Below are 20,064 nucleotides of genomic sequence, written 5' to 3' on the forward strand. Positions count from 1 at the left end.
TAATGGTTGAATGAGGATGAACCTGTGTATACAATCAGGTTAAAGAGTTATTATAATTAAACTGTTAAAATGACTTGGCATTTGTGCATTGATCCTAAAGTTATATTTTAGAGAAGAAACGCAGTAGGTAAGTTAAAAAGACCACCATCCATGTCCATCCCTATGATAGGCTACTTAAATGATTGTTAATTAGTAGTGCGAGGTGACGTTTCTGTGCACGTGAGCAAAAGCAAACCCCTGTATTCAGAGATGTCTGGCAAACGGAATGGAAAAATATCCACGTTTTTGTTTATCGTAACTTTAACCTTTGACAATCTACATTTAAGTTTTTCGTTGAGTGAAGTCATCAAGTTAAAGACATTATTTGGGTTGCCTGCTTTTCGAGATAACGTGGAGAGCGAATACCATGTAAATGCTCGGCAGACTCTCCGAACGCGGGGCAGTGTTATGCCCAGACCTGCCCGCTCAGCTCTTCCACAGCAGCGGTCGTGGATCGCGGGGTTGAGCCCACCGACCCTCCATCGTTCAAGTGTGCCCAAACAGCTTGCAGATCCGGACACATATGAGCAGAGGGCATCGGAAGTCTCTCTGAAGTTTGGAATTGGCAGTGAGCAAAATACAAAAGATTCCGGCAGACATCGTGCTAGTGCTTATCAAGCAGACTACCCAGGTAACAACAACTTTGTAAATTAACGATTCAAGGTTAAAGTTCCACCGGAGCAAAATGTAGTTGTTTTAAATGTTTCTTTCCACTAGGCTTTAAGGAAATCAACAAGGGGAATATATTTGGTCCTTCATTTGAAGACAGCAGGCCTACTCCCTCTTCGGCATGGCAGGCTATGAGGCCCTTGGTTCAGTGTCACGACACCACCATGACTTTGACGGCCTCTGGACAAGGATTCTCACAATTGTTTCTGGAAAGAGGTGGGCGTGGCTTTTTATTTATTTATGTTCATTGAACTTTAACAACATAAGCCGTCGCTTAACGGAACAGCACGAAGCCAGTAAACGTGTGCTTCTACTTTGCATTTCTGCCTTAATGGTGCCATTGGATCAGATCCTATCTATGAAGGTATTATTGTAGCAAAAGTCTTGAGCACTTGTAACTGCAGATTTTGTACGCGTACACTAAAGTCACAAATGTGTAACAGTAAATTTGAAGTCCTAAATATTTATTTTGCATGTGTACTCTACAGTAAATTTGATGTAAATATTTTTTCTACCATTGTAAACACTAAATAAGGTCTACGAGTTCACAAGTCTGTGTTACAGGTGCACAAATCCTATCCTGTGCATCACAACTTAAAAGAGTCATGCAGCAGCACTTGACACTTTTGCTTCAATCATTGCAGCGCAGTTGGTGCAAAACGCATTCACACACCCGTGTTTCATAATCTGAGAACATGCACAAAATGTGTGCATCCGTAAACCCAAATGTGAACTAATGCATCAGAAGTTGCACATCTGTGAAATATTTCCTCAAAAATGAAATAATATTGATCGCTATTTTCAATGAGCATTTTAATGAGTGAGCACAAGTCCATCGGTTATACAACTGCTCGAAACTGCTGCTACGAGTCTCAGCTGTTTTTCTTGCGGATATTTTTGCAACTTGTGGTAGCCTATGAAGTGTAGCAAAAGTGATACGTATCCGTATGAAGCAGATCGTCTGTGGGCAGGACAAAATTGCAGCATCAACCAATGAAAGTCGCCGGCAGGGAGTGCATTTTTCAAACTACACTGGGACCATCCAAGCAAACTCTTACTTTCTGGAGTCTTGAAAGTAGACAAGAGGGCATCCTACACGACGGAGTTGGGTATCTTAAATTATGTCAATTTAAATTACTTAATGCAATAATTTGCGGGGAATTCCGTTGAACTAACATGCCGCAAGTGTCCTTCAATGTATTTTAAGGGTCTGCTTGGATGGTCCAAGTGTAGTTTGAAAAAATGCACTCCCTGCCGGCGACTTTCATTGGTTAATGCTGCAATTTTGTCCCGCCCACGGACGCTCTGCCTCATACGGATACAAATCACTTTTGCTACACATGTATCACCGTGTTGCAAAATTACCTGCAAAAAAAACCACAGCAGAGACTTGCAGGAGCAGATTCGAGCAGTTGTAACGATGGACTTGTGCTCGCTCATTAAAATGCTGAATCAACATAGCGTTTTATATCCATCCTCACAGGTGTGCAACTTCTGATGTATTAGTTCACATTTGGGTTTACGAATGCACACATTTTGGGCATGTTCTCAGATTATGTGTGCGAATGTGTTTTGCACCAACTGCGCTGCAATGATTGTAGCAAAAGTGTCAATTGCATGACTCTTTGAAGTTGTGATACACAGGATTTGCTTTGTGCACCTGTAACACAGACTTGTCAACTCGTAGACCCTATTTTGTGTTCACAATGGTAGAAAAAATATTTACTACTTCAAATGTACCGTTACACATTTGTGACTTTAGAGTACAAATGCAAAATAAATATTTACGACTTCAAATTTACTGTTAAACATTTGTGACTTTAGTGTATACGCATACAAAATCTGCAGTTACAGGTGTTAAAGACTTTTGCTACATTAATACCTTCATACCTATCATATTATTCTGAACAATGGAAACAACCTAATGTATTCTTTATTCGATTATAAATAACTTTTTTTTCAAAACCTTCTCTTACTTACTCACACTCTCTAACTTGAACGACATATCTTATATCCAAATACGATCAGAAAATTCTCCGCCATACTATAAAAAAATAAATGTGTAACTCCATACCATTTACTTATGCAACCACTTTTTGATCCTCTCTAGAGGGGGATTTCCCCATCTCTGTGTTTCACTTGCCACCAAACTGTGGTTATTCGGTGACGGCCTCCCGGAATGGCCTGGTATTGGAAGCTCCCTATGATGGCTGTTACATGACCAAGCAGGTAACGGCAACTACTGACAGGCCAACATCCCTCTTCTTCTCATTACTGCTGATCACCAGATAATTTACCATGGTAACTGGCATTGCTTCCTTTTTCACTTTGTCGTTCTCTCCCTTGTTAAATGCGGAGACAATAACAGATATGCATGAGTGGTAGAAATTAAGTGGATCCATACGTCTCTCTGTCTGTTTCAGAACGGCAGCTATGTGCTGCCAATGCTGTGGTGGGACAGCCCGCTGAGACTCTCCTGTCCGATGCAGAAGAGCCCTCCCTCTCCAGCGTTAACCCTCTCTCGCCCGTGGGCCCTCTGCTCACCCTATGGGGTGTCCGTGCACGTGTATGGAACAGATGAGGAGATCCCCTCACTGGGCACCATAGGTGTGTGTGACGCTGGTGTTGTAAAGGAATTTTGGTTTGACTGTTTTGTGCTTGGATTATATTATGACTTGTGAGACTGTACTTCAGCCTTCGCTGGGCAGCAGTTGATTTCGACAAAGGACACAGGCTTACGTTATTTACAAAAAGTCCAGCTAGTCAGATTCTAAAGTTAAATGCTGCTTACTGCGCTCATGCCAATTTGGTGGAAAGTTAGGCAACAACATTGTTATCATTATATGGTCCATTTCTTATAAAACGGCTGTGTTTGTTGCATCCATTGCTAAACCTTCCTTAGCCCTGCATTGTTTTTTAAATGCTGCAGACTGAGGCGCCCCTTGTTCATCCTGAACTTGGACTCGCTGCCCCACGCACTGAGGCCTATCATGGTGCTATCATTTGTTTAGCTTTGGGAGGGACTTTCAATGGCCGGCGGCCCATTGAAAGCAATCGAGGCTATGGATTATATGCACCCTTTTGGAAAATGGAGGCCGCCAGGTTAATTCAGTAATCGGGTTATGCGTTGGCAGAAGAGATATTTTAAGTCAAGTGTAATTAAACGGCAAGAATAATCAGTAGCATGTCTAAATTCGCAATTGAACAATTGTGATGATGTGAAATATAATTGTTGGGTAATTTCCCATCATAGAGTACTTGGTATCATGTCCTGCTATGAGTGAGTCAGTGAAGATATATTTCCAGTGGAGGACAACTGGGAGCCGCTTGTGTCTCCGAAGTGTGCCTACCGTACAGAGGCCCCACTTGGAAATCTCCTTTTCTATATACCCCTCAATGCTCCCTGTCTACAGGCTCAAGTAAGTTCCCCTTTGAGTGACTGGTTTACCACAAAGAGATCTTGATAGCATTCCAAAAGGGTTTTATCATTTGATCGCTTTGTTTTTGCTTGGTGTTGTAGGAGGGTCTCCACCTCAGAGTGCTGAAGGATTATCAAGAGTTCTCTCTCTCCTGCCAAGATCTCTCTTTCCTTCCCCCGCTCGTACATATTCCTCCACACACCCCTCCACTGTCTCCTGTCGACCCCATCACTCCTGCACCGGTGCCCACCACTGCCTCACCTCCAACGCCTCAATCCATGACCCGGGGGCAGGTGATCTGGCCTCCTAGCTCCCTGAACTATCCTCACCCTGGGCCCCGGTTCCCTCATCTCCCCCTGGTCTACCCTCCAGGGCCCCAGCCCAAAAGCCATTCTCAACCCTCTCCAGATGTTGCTCCTGGACCTCCAGCGCAGTTCCCCCATCTCTACTCAGGGCCTGGTCAGCAGCCGCTTTCCCCCCATCCACCCCCATCCCCTCCTCAGCCGCCTGCCGTGGAGCAAACATCTGGCCCCAGTGTGGACCCAGTGAACCAGTCTCCAAAATGGCCTCCTTGGCAGGGTTTTTATTATGGGTATGAGCCCTACATGCCGTTGTACGGTTCCCAAGTCCCTCACAAAGCACCTTCCCCCTCCGACCAAAGCACTACAGCACGTCCCCCGAAAGCCCCACCACATGCACCCCACATGGCTCCTTACGACCAGCAATATAATCCACAGCAGTCGTACCATCCGCTGCACACATTCTCCCAAGTTCCTCAAAGCCCCGTGAGCATTGTCCACCCTGCTTTCCCTGCTCCTCCTCGACAGCTTTTTGTTCCACGACAGCCACTCTCATATAGTCAGTATTATCCTTATTGGTCAGTGTTCACCCCAAGATCTTTCTCTGATGGATCCCCGCCCCTCCCTTCTCAGCCTCCTACCACTCCTACTACTCCTACCCCCACCCTAAGGACAACGCGTTCTAAGGGACCATCTGGTCCTGACCACAGACCCCCCGCTTCACTTTGCCCGCCTAATACTCGGCCCTTCTGTTGGTACCACCCTGATGCTCCTCACATCCCCCCCACACCTGCTCCACCATATCCACCTCAGCACACCACACCGATGACTCCAGGGTCCCAGCCGTTTCCCAGCCCTGCACCTCCGACCTCAACCTCCAAACTTGTGAGGTCCCTCGGACCACAGCCCCCGAGGCTCCAGTGTTATAGCGAGAGGATGACGGCCTTCCTGCCCTCTCCTCATCCAGACTCCATCCAGATCAGAGGTCAGTGGAAAAGCTGAAGGGGCTTAATATTGACTGTCATAGATATAAAGGGCTGATTCTAAGTCAAAGAATACATGATTTATTGGGATCATACAATAATTAAAACACTGTTAATAATGAAATCCATTTCTGCCAGGTCTATTCCGCTAGTTGCTACTACATTCTACCCACAACCCCCTTTAAGTTTACTAGTAGCAAGATAAACAAGGTTGTAGGGCTGCTAGAATATGGGAGAAATCATAATCACGATTATTTTGGTCAATATTAAAATCACGATTATTCAAACAATTACTTTTGAGTTTGAAAACTTGTTGTCTTATTAAGCATGTCTCCCCCCCAAAAGACTTTGTAACTGAGAACATAAATTTCGCCTTAGATAAATACACAAAATGGTCAAAAAGAAAATGTTCCAATCTAAAATAATGTTCAGTTATGTATCCAGCTGTTTTCCCCTTTATATAAAACATTGACTAAAAAAAATTCAAACAAATCTTGATTATGTTAGTTTTGTGTTCGTTTGACGCTAACATCAAAATTGCTATCAAAATTCGATTGATCGCCCAGCCCTACAAGGTTGTATCCTTTGTATAAAACTATATTATTTCGATTACTATTTTCCATAGAGTCGTAGCTTGACTTGAGGAACATGGTAGTAAAGGAGACAAACAGATGTGTTGAGACGGGAGCTGGGCTAGAGCCATGCATTCTCCTAACTCCTGGAAAACCAGCTATTTTACCTGCTCCACTCCACTAACCCTTACTCATCCCTAGCTTTAACGGCAGACTTCAAGAAGGCATGGCTGCCCCTTTCGTCTGTGTCCCCGCTGTGCAAGTTCAAGCTGTCGCTTACCAAGGAGCCCGGACTGATGTTTGAGTCTCCAATACCAGCCTGCCACAGCCAGCAAAAGGTCAGGGCTGACCACCTCCTGTGGACTCCTACCTCTGTTATTGTAGATGCTTCTGAATGCATGTTTACCGGATAGGGGAGTAATGAGGGGAAACTCTAGCCTGGCTCTTGCCAGACCAGGCTCAATCGTAGATTGCACATTGTTCTTGGGAAGCTGCTGTCATTTTCTTCAGCTCAAGAGGCGTGATCATCGGGCCTAGTTCAATTGAATCTGTACGCAATTGGCTGCTTGCCGCCGCTTCCCTGTCGTCATTGTGTTAAACCAGCCAATAGCGTGCCGGGGGGGGGGGGGGGGGGGGGGGGGGGAGAAGCCAGCTTTGTGATTCACTCATATAAAATGCATCGGAAGCAGAAAGAAATGTATTGCTCTTCTCCAGACTCTTTTTCCGAGCGAATTCAATTCGACGGCAGACTGGGCGGGGCTACCCAGTCTAGGGAAACCCATGAACTGGTACATTTCCGGGCCGATGAGTCAAGAATGCTTTTAAAGAGTTGCAAAATGGATATATCTGGCATGTCAAAGATGGGAAAAGCAGTTTTGACGTACAGTACTTACACAATGATGTTCGAAAGGAAGTTCTGTGGTTGCCCCGAATCGCCATTGTATTGTACGTGTCCCGTAGTGGGCAGTGGTGTCCCGATGTGGGCAGTGGTGTCCCGTAGTGGGCAGTGATGTCCCGTAGTGGGCAGTGATGTCCCGTAATGGCCAGTGATGTCCCGTAGTGGCCAGTGATGTCCCGTTCTCTCCCTCCGCTCTCCCCTCAGACTCCCACAACCCTGTCGTTACGGCTCAGGTTCTGGGACGTAATTCTGTCCCGGAAGCGCATCCTGGAGTTCCAGTGTCCTTACAGTCGTCCTCTGCCCGGGACGGCGGTGGCCGACGGTCCTCCCGTCCCTCCGGACAGCCCTGCAGCCAGCCTCCCTCCTCCCACGCCTCGCCCTCGTCATGCCAAGCCAGACCTCCCCTGGGAAATGTTGGGACTACGTGCCATTGCGGCTCAAGGCAAGCGTTTATTCCACTGGGCAATTCTTCAGTCTGACTGGTTTCATGTCAAGTGATGGCTTTATTGGGCGGGCTCAGTTTCCCTTCAAGTTAAAGGTAGACATTGATCCCTTAAACTGTCTCCGTAGGGTGCAACCTTCCTGAGGACCAGCGCCTCCCCTGTGGAACGAGTGCTCTGACCCAGCCGCAGTGCCTCTCCCTGGGCTGCTGTTTTAATACGCGCCCCCCTGCATGCCACTACCCCATGGATGGTGGGTCATACCACCCATACACCACTCACGCACGCACGCACGTCGTTTGTGTGTGTGTGTGTGTGTGTGTGTGTGTGTGTGTGTGGGGGGGTGGGGGTGGGGGTGGTTTAACTTGCAGTGACATGCAATTTGAAAAGGTTATTCGACACCTTGGGTCTCATTATCAATTGCCTCCTGACGTACCTTACCTTTTTTATTTACATGACCTTTTTGTGTTTGTGTGTGTGTGTGTGTGTGTGTGTGTGTGTGTGTGTGTGTGTGTGTGTGTGTGTGTGTGTGTGTGTGTGTGTGTGTGTGTGTGTGTGTGTGTGTGTGTGTGTGTGTGTGTGTGTGTGTGGCGGTCAATCCCCTTGTACCATAGAGTGCACCCTTGACCACCACTTTGTCTTCAGCGTGCCCGCCTCCCTCACCTACCCCCCTCTGTCCCCCGCCCTGCTGGCCGCCCCTGGACACCCGTCATGCACGCCTCAGAGGGTCACGGCTGACTACGCCTTGTTTCTGATCCCAATGGACAGCTGCGGGGCGCTCAGGATGGTGGGTTTGTAATGTGTCCATAGTCCTGTGTACATATTGTGAGGCAGTATTCCTTGTCTCTGTTGTGGTGCGAGTTAGGTTAGAGGTCAGGGCGGAAGGACCCTGAGCCGCCGGCCCGAGTGTGACTGTAGTAAATGGAATGTTGACGCAAAGTGACGATTGGCTGAATACACCACGGCGCCCTCTGTAGGATAGTACAATTCATTTGCTTCCACTGAAGGTCAGATTTCACTGTTACAGTCAACACTTGGATCAGCAAAGACCATGTTGTGTATCTGAATCGTGACATGAGTCTTCACAAAAGTACTGTACACAGAACTCTGAATCAAAAGATCGACTTTCTGGCTTAAAAAAAAGTCTACCTGACGATTAAGTATTGCGGAACCAATACTTATAACCTGATACTAAAGGAATATATAATAAAGGGATTTGGTGTAATATGGTCCTACTAAAATGTAATACTAAAATAAGTGACTATCTGTACTAGAATATCTATCAACACATAAACTTTCCTACCCGGGGTGATCAGATTCTTGACCATTGCTACTCACAGATTCGAAAGTGTTACAAACCCCTCCCCCGCCCCGCTTTCGGAAAATCGGATCACACCTCCATTATGCTTATCCCTACCTACAGACAGCGCCTAAAACAGGAAAAAACGGTTTCTAGGGCAGTTCAACGCTGGAGTGCTGAAGCCATTGGCACTCTGCAGGACTGCTTTGACACAACAGACTGGCAGATGTTCTTAGTTGCAGCTGATGGGGACATCAATGAATACACAGACTCTGTCTCCTCATACATCTCCAAATGCATTGATGATGTCGTACCTAGGGTCAGTGTTAAGACCTTCCCAAACCAAAAGCCCTGGGTAAATGGTAATGTCCGTGCTAAGCTCAAAGCACGGTCCTCTGCCTTTAACTCTGGTGACCAGGAGGCTTTGGGGAAGTCCAGATGTGACCTGCGGACGGCCATCAGAGATGCAAAGAGAGAATACAGGGACAAGCTGGAGTCCACCTACCTCAGCTCTGACCCCCGACGCCTGTGGGGTGGCCTGCGACACATCACTGGCTATAAAGGGAGAAATAGCAGTGATGATCAGCCTGCCGCCTCTCTCCCTGACGACCTCAACACCTTTTACGGAAGGTTTGAGGCAACCAACCCCCTTCCTTCAGCAAGACTGGCCGAGGACCAGGACGACTACACTCTGTCCCTGACCGTGGCTGACGTGAGGCGAGAGCTCCAAAGGGTGAACCCCCGGAAGTCATCGGGGCCCGATGGAGTCCCAGGCCGCGTCCTCAGGGGGTGCGCTGACCAGCTTGCGGAGGTATTCACCTCCATATTCAACTTATCACTGCATCTGTCTGAAGTCCCCACCTGCTTCAAGCAGGCCACCATCATCCCCATACCAAAGAAAACATCAGTAACCTGCTTGAATGACTACCGCCCTGTAGCACTGACCTCCACAATTATGAAGTGCTTTGAGCGTCTGGTCAGAACCCACATCTGCTCTACCCTTCCCAACACCCTGGACCCCTTTCATGGCATACCGTCCAAACCGATCAACAGACGACGCCATTGCCCTAGCTACACACGCCACCCTCTCCCACCTGGAAAAGAGCAACACATATGTGAGGATGCTGTTTGTGGACTACAGCTCAGCATTCAACACTATTGTGCCTGCCAAGCTCGTCCCGAAGCTCAGGGGCCTGGGTCTTAAAACACCCCTGTGCAACTGGATCCTGGACTTCCTGACGAGCAGACCCCAGGTGGTGAGAATGGGCAACCACACCTCCTCCTCACTGACCCTGAGTACCGGGGCCCCCCAGGGCTGCGTACTCAGTCCCCTCCTGTACTCCCTGTACACGCATGACTGTGTGGCAACACACAGTTCCAACATCATCCTGAAGTTTGCAGACGACACTACCATCCTGGGTCTCATCTCTAACAACGATGAGACCGCCTATAGAGATGAGGTAAGGGTCTTGGCAGAATGGTGCCAAGACAACAACCTGTCTCTCAACGTCTGCAAAACCAAGGAAATGATCGTGGATTTCAGGAAGCTGCAGAGGGGGGGTCAGGACCCCATACACATCGAGGGAGCTGAAGTGGAGAGAGTCTCCAACTTCAAATTCCTCGGTGTGTACATCAAGGATGACCTAACCTGGTCCATGCAGGCAGGCTCAGCAGTCAAAACTGCACAGAAGCGGCTATACTTCTTGAGGAGACTCAAGAAGTTTGGCATGTCTTCAAAAACTTTAACAAACTTTTACAGATGCACCATTGAGAGCATCCTCTCATGCTGCATCACTGCCTGGTATGGTAGCTGCTCCGCTGCTGACCGCAAGGCCCTGCAGAGGGTGGTGAAGACAGCGGAGCGTATCACCGGCAGCCATCTCCCCTCCGTGCAAGGCATCTACAACAGTAGATGCCTGAGGAAAGCAAAAAAGATTCTAAAGGACAACAGCCACCCAGGCTATGGACTGTTCTCATTGCTGCCGTCTGGTAGACGTTACCGGAGCATCCGAACACGGACTACCAGACTCACAAATAGCTTTTTCCCCCTGGCTGTAAGGCTTCTGAATCAGAAACACTGAACCTCTGAACAGTTGCCACCTCCACCTACTCCCTGCTCCCCCACTCATACAATTCACTTCATAGATATATTTGCACAATTTTAAAAACTTTTAACTTATCCTTAGCATTTCTTTTTAACTATTCTCTATTCACACTTAAACTGCTGCTAGCCCTTCTACTGTACTCTAATTGTGGAATGTTAATGTTATATGTTATATTGTTATAATGTCATAGTGCTACAGAGATATATGTTGTTTTTTTAAATTGTTGTATGTTAATGTTACATTTCATATGGTTTACTGTCATAGTGTTATAGAGTTTTATGTTATTTTTGTTATATGTATGACGTCTACTGCGTAGATAAATGATGCTTGCCAAGTCGTAAGAATTTTGCTGTGCTGAAGCAATTTGGTACATGCAACAATAAACACACTTTGACTTTGACTTTGATCTGTGGTGTCTAGCCTTGTATCAGATCCAGGTTTTTATCTTGAGTAATGTATTGACTTGTTCCCAGTGAAGTGTGCCGCATCCCTCTTGACAGGTCATTGGCAAGACGGTGATCTACATTTTGGAGATCGTTAATAAAGTGGAGTCCATTACCCTCGACTATGGCACCATCACCAGAGACTCGCCAGCCAGGTTCTGCAACTCAAACATCCACAAATGTTTCATTCCCGTTGGCAAATACCTCACGGGATACACAGAATATTTTTGTATTTTATGACAAATATTGTTTTTTTTTTTATTTTATTTATGTTAAGCTCTATATGAAGGGGAAAAAAAGTCTGGCCCATCCATGTTTTCTTTCGTGTTTGAACCCTGTGTGACCGCCACAGCAACGATCCGTGTCGTCCCCCAGGATCCTGGTGGAGTGTCGCTACAAGCCCGGCCCCCCTTTGGTCACCGCCGGTTACATGACCAAGATTCCATCCCTGGGACCTGGACTTCAAGGTCAGGGAGTGATCGGAGTTCAGCTTCGGATTGCGAAAGGTAGGCGGACTGGAGTGTGCACCGCTGGGCTGCTTCTCTGTTCTCCCAAGACATAAATCGTGGTTCGGAAAGAGGACTCATGCCAGCTCAGGCCCCTGGGGTTTCTGACCATATTAGAAATTATATTTCCTTATCTCGCTGCGGGGCCTGAATTCAATGTATTGAGTGGGACATAATTTTTAGGACAATTCTCATGTTTTTTTTAATATTGCTGATTCAGACAAATAGAGTTTAAAGTACAGCCCAGCGAAAGGTCTTTTTTTTCTAAAACGTTTTGTCTAACTCTGTGGGAGTGTTTCTGATGGTGGTGTTCAGACACTGCTATTAAGAAGCCAGCCTCTCTGGTTCCAGCCGGTAATGGCATCCCTGGCCTCGTCCTCTTCCCCCTGCAGATGCTCACTACAGCAGCTTCCACGCCCAGTACCACGCGCCCCTGCGCACGCTGCTGAGGCAGCCCCTCTACCTGGAGGTCCGTCTGGTCAACCCTCCGGACCTCCAGGTGGTGCTGCTGGTGCATTACTGCGTGGCCTACCCCCGCTCGGGAGCCACCATGTGGGTCCTCCTCTACAAGGAGTGAGTATGTTCTGGTGTCCGTCGAGCCAGCGAGGAGGGAAGGAAAACACGGAGTTGGGGGGGCAAGGGTGGCGACCGCACGGATTGGGATTCACTGTTTACATGGTGTGTTGCTGATTTTCTGGGTCCCGAAAGAATTGCAAAACATGTTGTTTGTATTAAATGAGCATACAGGTAATGATGAGTACAACAACATTCTCCTAATGAAATCAACATTATGCATACTTTTTGGGGAGGTTTCTCCCTAATGATATCCCTTCAAATCCAGTCTGTACCATGGAGCCGGCTGAGCCCCCCTGGGTTCTTGACCCAGACTGACTGGCCTTGCGCTCCCTTCTCTCTGCAGGTGTCCTAACCCCTTGGATCCCGCACCACACAACGTTGTTCTTCCCTCCCCTGAGAGCCAGACACGCAGGTTCACCATCACCACCTTCCAGTTCCTCCAGAAGGGGAAGACTTATGACCTGGACCAAGAGGTGTGTGGGTGTACTTTGATGATGTGTTTTAATTGTTGAATATAAAATAATATAGGCATCTTTGAGTTTTCAATGTTGCATTTCTAATGGATGCACCTAGGGATGTAAATGTCTACACCTTAGGCTATGTGTGTATACATATTTGGCAGGGTGCATTCTAAACAGCCAGAGGGATTTTACGGCTGGCTTCAACATGGCTTTGCTTTCATGTCGCTTCCTTATTTGGCTTGGCGTCTGAGGACGGAGCGTTGAACTGTCAAAAAACGAACACGCCACAAATTAATGTCATTAATATTCCTTGTGTTTTTTTACATGATGCGGCATGATGAAGCTGAACTTTACTCTGTGAAACAGCATTTAGGAGCCGTTCAAAGATTCTGGAGCTAGTACACAATCCTCTGTTTGGCTTTTTGTAAAGAAGCCAAATTGCAGAAAGAGTTTTGACTGTCGACCATTACTCTACCGGCCAATATTGCTTTGTACATATCGCAGATTTGGAATATCAACCATTTTAACATTGTATGAACTGGATGTTGGAAAGTAAAACATCAAGTTGTTGCAATTCACAATTTTGCGACTACATGTGCACGCTGCAGCACGCTTGCAACCCTCTGAGGAAAAGGGTGTGCGTACTTGCTTGTAGGCGGTTGGGTGGGTGGGTGGGTCTGGCAGTCTCACACAACCAACGTCCTGTGGTCCCGCCCGCAGGTCTACTTCATGTGCTCCACGGAGGCCTGCGTGCCTCAGGACAGGCCCTGTTTGGAGGGCTGCCTGGGCCAGTGACGGACTACACAGGACACAGCGCCACTCGCTCACGGCTGGCAGGAGCTCGGAGTCACCGTGCCAACGGCGTGTCTGAGTGAGCCTCCAGAAGACCCACTCCCACTGGAAACTCAGGACGGAGTGGCAATGGTTCAATATGACAGCGGGACAATGAGTTAGTAATGAGGAGCGTTTTGAATAATTTAGCAGTACTTGCTGATCCATTTCCTGTTTTTTGTTTTTTTCCTTTTTTGTTTTATTTGAAATGGAAGCAGTGTGTGAACAGTTGATGTCCTGAGAGCGCTGGTCTCTTTAGTTAAAGCAGCACAGTAGTGTGTGTACTGAAAATACGTTCAACTAGAAATACACTGTAATACTGCTTTTCCTGCTCCTTCAGGCCGGAGCCTGAAGGAGTCACGTTCTCTGCCAATAAAACTCAACAAAGTAAACTTAAAGGGGCTAATTAGTTGTATTTTTGTTATTTGCTTTTTGCTAGCGAGTTTAATAACAGGAGGGGGGCTCACTGTCAATAAATAGTTCATGTTGTGGACTAATTCTCTCACCGTTTGGCCTGTTGTGTGGTGCAAGATCGAATACAATTATTATAAAACATATTTTACAAAGTTTCACGAGGCAAATGTATCATCTCTGACGCCAACTGTTCAGTCTACACTCTGAACACACTAAAGGGCTGATCATGCGAGTTTTTTCATTGGATAATTTGTCCACTGGGTGTCATCAAAGCAATAAAAATGGCTTGAGGCACACACATTTCTTGTTCCATGATTCACACAGCTGGTTCTAATAAACCTTTTGCGTGTATATTCCTAACTACGGAATACGATTTTGACGTTCATTTAAAATTAAATCGTTTACTTTGGACTGCTTTGCAAATGTAACACCTTGCACGTCTGAATTTGTACAATTGGTTGTTATATCTTCTCTTTAAAATAAACATTCTGTGTATATCTTGGTGAAATGATGCACCAGTCGCGTGTATATAGAAAAAGCACTATCTCCAACGGTATTGTGGGAAGCCAGGCCCGGCGCCCTGTGAAATGTAAGCACTGCGGCATACTGCGTTTATTTGATGGCTGCCTGGCCCTGTGTTCAAAGGAAGAGCGGAAAAAGGGAGGAGGGCACACGACGGAGAGGAACGGGGAACGACTACACGAAGAAGAGGGGGGGAGGGAAGAACGATTCTCTTCTGTAAGCGCACACGCCACGAGACCATATACCGGGAATCGGGGAGAGGAAAAAACAGGCGAGAGGGACTAGAGAATACGACGGCTCCGTGCTCTTTTGTTTTGGAAATCATTTGACGCAGAGAATAAGGAATAACATGGCAGCAGAGAGCTCCTGACGAGGATTGACTTTCAGTAACCTCTTCTCTTGGCCAAAAAGTCTCGCAGAAACACAGGGAGGAAAAGCGATCAGGGAAGACATGTTTAGGGATTTTCGTCTTGAGGTCGCGGTAGGATGTTATGCCGTTTAAGCGGCAATCTTGTGTTTAGGGTTAATAGCGGTCAATAGCTCACGACGACCCGTTTGTTTTTCTAATTGGTTTGTTATGATCTGAAAAACCCGAGGCCTTGGGAAGCCCGAAGTATATGCGTGTTCAGCAGCAAAACACTTGGCTGCATTATCACCAGGCATTACGTTGTTTCGGTGTAGTTTATGAGCAATTACAATTCGGACACAACCGTGCTGTTGCCAAATACTTCCGTGTCGATCATCTCTGCGATCTCGATAACGTTGCATGATTTATTACCCCATTCATTTCGGATCTGTCAGTTCGCTCGGTTCGAGGCCCCGTTGAGAAACATTGGGCAAGCTATGAACTATAGGGTTTCTGCAGCAAAGGTAATAGAATAACTTGAGTCTTTGGGCTGCTCAGAGAAAGGCTTCTTCCCTGGCTAACGTACATTAGGTGGCAGGGAATACCTGATAATATTTTCCAATTTAGACTTAAGACAGGTGACCTAAGAATATTTTAAATGTTAATGTCGACCGACGTAGCATCCATCATGCTGCCTGTGTCCCGGGGTCTAATGGACCGGGAGCTGGAAACAATGACTGGAGTGCACCCCAACTCGAGTGGTGCTGCAGGAGCCGTCCGAGGGATGAAACGAGGGGACCCCGAGCCCGATGCGCAGACAGCGGCCGCTCTAGTCGACTCGACCGGAGCAGAGTGCAAGCGTCCCCGTATTGACGGAATCGCGGAGGTTGGTCAGGTGAGGAAAACTACACCCACAACAAACGTTCAGCTTGCCACTTTGATCTATTGGTATGGGAAGAACATCATGCAGAATCTGGCTTTGAAAGCGTTGAGTCTAAAAGATAATACTCCAATCGGTTATTAGAATCAACGCCTGGTTCAATCAGGAGATCCCCTTTTCTATTTGTTAATTGCTCTACTTAATTAGCCCGATGGGGAGACCGCGAGAGACAATAATGCGGGTTGACTCGTAATAGCCTCGGCTCAGGGCTCGCGATGGCTCGTCGTCTTTTCTGCCAATGCGATAGAAAACATTGCAGTACGCACGCTGATGATTAGTGTAGCCTACAGCTCCAAAATGCAAGCTTTTTTGGTATGAAATGTAAATATGTAGTGTGACAGTCATTAGAAGGCGAATTCACCTAGGTGAACGCGCCCCGCGTCTCTGCAGATAAATACTTTTCTAGAATCAGAGATATCCCATTCTGGATTTTTTTTTGCAGCCTAGCTTTTACTGGCCAATCAACAGCCGGTTGCCATCCACGTACCCTGTGGATATTATCACATTAATAAACGGGACTTTCAACATAGGAGCTCATTAAAACATGCTTGGACGGGCTTAAGAGGGAGGAGCAGAGCTGTTTATTTCCAAAGTTTAGACTAGGCCAGCTTGAAATAACAAAACTTGCACATGAAGAAGCAATGGAGGTCTTCTATTAAGTTTAAACTGTCTGAAGTTGAATGGTGCAGATTCACTCTGGTCACTTTGTGTTGCCTACCCAACGTTTTATCTTTGGGTAATCGTTTAGGGATTTGCTTCTTAATTGGTAACAAACGTTGTCTTTATTATGCTTTGAGAAAATAAAAGGCTATGAACCTATTACAAAACAACTTGTACACTGTAAACATTGAAGCCGTATCAGTTGACTCTTCTTTTCCCCTTTTGTTAGAAGCGTTTGAATGCCATTTGTCGTCAAATGGAAATTGCTTTAGGTCTTTGGCTCTATGTGACCTTCGAGAGGGGTGTGTATGTGTGTGTGTCTGTGGGGGGGGGGGGGGGGGGGGGGGCGGGGGGGGTCAATGTAAACACAACCCCTTCCATCTACAATGTGCTACCTTATATAGTATTCATCTTTATTGTAAGCCCCTAAATGCTGCTCTCGTTTACATTGCTTGATATACATTCCGGAAATGCCTTTACCTATTTTCCCATTTCTGTCAAGAAGAATCGATACCCCCCTTTAGTGATCATCAAATGGTTCCATTATTTCGTAAATGCTGTGGGCAGGGCATTGAAATGCACTAGACATTGCTGCAGGTTTAAGAGTGCCATGGGAAGAGAGACACATCATAAGCAGAGGTAATGGCGATGGAGTGGTGTATTTGCTGCTCTCCTGTACGGGCCAAACTAATGGCCTGCTGTACTCTGAATGTGCTGCCGTAAGGGGTGGCTAAGAGACAGAGAGAGAGATGGACAGGCTTCGGAGTGTAATGCACATGGTCATAGGAAGGTCTGTTTGTGTGTGTGAGAGAGACAGAAAGGGAGAGTGATGCACAGATCAATAGCATCAGCAGCAGCCTAAAATGTATTGACCATCAGATGGATGAAACGGCCGGAAATGAGCAGGGGGTGTGGGAGGGAGGGTGTGTGATGTGCTGCCCCCCCCCCCCAGTCAGGAACAGATTTGCCATATCAATGGCCGTAAAGAGGCTTTGTTTGGGACTAAAAGGATCACAGCTCGTACGGGTTGGGAGGGGGGCATTAGAACTACCCTGATCCCCCAGATCCTTATCTAAGGGAGAGGATTAACACACACACACACACACACACACACACACACACACACACACACACACACACACATGTACACACACACATGTACACACACACACACACACACTTCCCTCTCGATGGCATAATGCAGACTGCACCACAATATGGTTCAGCGATATTTATCTTTGTGTAGACCATATGCAGGGTACATGTTGGATCACAGAGGCTAAAGCTGAACATTCAGAAATTCTGCCCTCTGCTTGCTACTCTGTACTCGCACACCAGGGAGGATGATAAAGCCCCCATGCAAGTGGTGTATATAAATGTAGTGACACATTTATCACCCCCTCTCACCCAGTGACCCCATTAATAATCCTGCAGTAAATTAGGTTGAGTGACACAAACCTTAATAAATGCACCCGGCTCGGTTGGGCTGGTTTCCTAGAGAGCTGAACCACGGAATGGCGACGTTGAACCGAACACCATATATATATTTATTTTGACCCTCTCTTCAACCCTCCTTTCTGCTGACCGTTGCAGGTAACCTGTGAACTGTGCCTGGGGACAGTGCGTCGCGGCGAGGCGCTATTAATTAGCAATCATAAACCCCGCGACGCAGCCAATAATGTTGGGTCTCTTGGGGTCCCGTGACCAGTGTCACCGGCGACCCTCCTCCCAGCCCTTGAGGTTACGACCCAGTAAATCACAGGGGGGGGGGGGGGGGGGGGGGCGGATTTCTGTATCCGAATGAAATGCCTTTTTTTTTTCTCTTTTTTTTTTGATGAATGCTTTCAGCAGATGAGGAATACGTTGAGCCACGTTCCGGTACGGTCCACCTATTGCCTGAAAGCCGCACAGAAATAAAGCAATAAAGCCAAGCCAATGCAACACCATAGAGTTTATGGCTGCTTAAAGGATTTGACCACACAGAGACACCCATGAAAATATTTTCTGTATCTCTCTAAGCCATCCAATAATACAAAATCCACACGAGAATCAAGGGGACTATTTCCTCCACTGACGAGTCCACCACTTGGAGCAACACAAGAGGGGGGGGGGGGGGGGGGAAGAAAGGTGTTTTGTCAGTGTAGTTTAAATTCCTGCACTCCACTCTGAAAGCTGAGTGGAGGTATTTTCTCTCTCTCTCTTGGAAGGGAATTCATAGCAATGCACGCACACGCGAGGGCTGAGTGTCTCGCTCGTTGCAGAGAGTCCTATGCGGAGAGGCAGCTTTCAGCTCTGATTTCTGAGCCGCGCGCTCAGCCACGCCGTAGCCCTGCTGCGGCTCCCCGCTGCGTAGCCCCGGCGCCACACTGCAGGCTGGAGGAAGCCAGGGCCCCCTCACCTAATACGGTCCTGCCTGCGGCGACAGCAGCGGCCAGAACAAATGACTCATCCTGGACGTTTATGTAGATGGGAACCCCCCCCCCCACACACCCACCCACCCACCGACCCCATCCCCTCCCCACTACACCGCAACCCCCACCTCTCACTCTCCCTCACTCTCTCTCTCACTCACCCCCACCACATCACTCTCATCTCTAGCTCAGCGATGACACAAAATTGGTACGTCAGCAGGAAGAAGAAACAAAATGGCATTGCTCCCTGGCTGGCTGGAGCGTGGGGTCGATTCTGTGCAGTCCTTTCTCCGTTTATCTCAATGCAGCTTTCTGCTGCCCTTTGAAGGACGGACTGTTGACTAAATGCTGGGGGAGACTCGGGAGGGCGAAGGGAGGCTGCGTTAAAGTATGTCAGACTGTCTTGAGGGCGGTGAGGTCATTGTGCTTTCCTCATGTCTACCAGGACAACCCTCCCTCACCCCCTCCCCCATTGCCTGCAGCTACTGCCGAATTTCATTCTGCTGTGCTGTCCACAAGAAATGTCGGGGACATAAAAAGCGATTTCGGACGAGCGTCCGATAAGGTTTATCTTTCGGAGCGGTCGTAGGAGTGTGTTCCCCCCCCCCCCCCCCCCTTCCCTCTCCACCGGCGGCCCTCCAGAGATGAAGGGTGGCCGGGCTTAGCGCGGAGCGTCAGGGGGGGGGATGTGAAGTGTATGGAGAGTAAATACACTTGAGCCTCCCTGACTGACGGGGTCGTGGTTTAGCACTCAAGTGCTCGTCGGACGGATTGGATTCACATCCTCTGTGCTGGCCGGCGGCTGCGGCCCGTCCGGCGGCCGCGGTCTCACCGGAAGGGGGGGGGCTTTCATTCCGGGGGATGTGTTTATTTGGGTTTGTCACCGTTGAGCTTGACTCATGCGGCCCAGCGTGTCGGCGAGCGAGGCTCCGCTTCGGTTCTCGTGACATCACCGGCCTCCCCGAATATGGAGGTCTGCGCAAATCCCCCCCGAACTGGGTGACCGTGCAGACTCTGTGCACGGAGCACGTAGCGCACAGCCTGCTCCCGCTAAGAGACCCACCTTAAAGAGACGTTGTGCGATGGGGTCTGTTGTTACAATGATCTTTCTTTAAAAAGATGTTTCCGACGAAAGAATATAAAAACGACAGAATATTCACCATTTTGTTTCCTAATATACATTCAGACCCCCGATTGTAGCATGAATAGAACTGCGTGCGTGTGACCGGC

At 47.7% G+C, this 20,064-nt stretch overlaps 2 protein-coding genes across 7 annotated transcripts in view; both read left to right on the forward strand.

Annotated features, from left to right (window-relative positions):
• Nucleotides 1-219: 219 nt before the first annotated feature.
• Nucleotides 220-14,034, forward strand: LOC115541069 (uncharacterized). Its single transcript, XM_030352815.1, has 15 exons — nucleotides 220-670; nucleotides 757-924; nucleotides 2,819-2,937; nucleotides 3,132-3,315; nucleotides 4,015-4,127; nucleotides 4,229-5,411; nucleotides 6,183-6,319; nucleotides 7,084-7,321; nucleotides 7,450-7,572; nucleotides 7,934-8,106; nucleotides 11,225-11,322; nucleotides 11,543-11,673; nucleotides 12,066-12,246; nucleotides 12,593-12,722; nucleotides 13,431-14,034. Exons 1-15 carry the CDS (start codon nucleotides 250-252, stop codon nucleotides 13,503-13,505), a joined length of 3,474 nt encoding a protein of 1,157 aa, XP_030208675.1. The 5' UTR covers nucleotides 220-249; the 3' UTR covers nucleotides 13,506-14,034.
• A 498-nt stretch (nucleotides 14,035-14,532) lies between these two features.
• The window catches only part of rbfox2 (RNA binding fox-1 homolog 2), a 34,354-nt gene continuing 28,822 nt past the window's right edge, over nucleotides 14,533-20,064 (forward strand). For 2 of the 6 annotated variants that reach the window (XM_030352846.1, XM_030352848.1), the window contains exon 1: nucleotides 14,535-15,718. In XM_030352846.1, coding sequence (XP_030208706.1) covers nucleotides 15,482-15,718 — 237 coding nt within the window. In that variant the 5' untranslated portion in view covers nucleotides 14,535-15,481. Of the gene's footprint in view, nucleotides 15,719-20,064 lie in introns of all 6 variants that reach the window. The other 4 variants (XM_030352847.1, XM_030352852.1, XM_030352851.1 and 1 more) reach the window with 4 other exon arrangements.

The sequence above is a fragment of the Gadus morhua genome, chromosome 3 (genome assembly GCF_902167405.1).
Source record: "Gadus morhua chromosome 3, gadMor3.0, whole genome shotgun sequence".
Lineage (NCBI taxonomy): Eukaryota > Metazoa > Chordata > Actinopteri > Gadiformes > Gadidae > Gadus > Gadus morhua.

Excerpts from the sequence above, each read along its gene's own strand:
- LOC115541069 (XM_030352815.1), top strand. The coding sequence starts at position 250 with ATGTCTGGCAAACGGAATGGAAAAATATCCACGTTTTTGTTTATCGTA. Across the intron at positions 5,412-6,182 it reads AGACTCCATCCAGATCAGAG|CTTTAACGGCAGACTTCAAG; the intron begins GTCAGTGGAAAA and ends ACTCATCCCTAG. Across the intron at positions 11,674-12,065 it reads TCAGCTTCGGATTGCGAAAG|ATGCTCACTACAGCAGCTTC; the intron begins GTAGGCGGACTG and ends TTCCCCCTGCAG.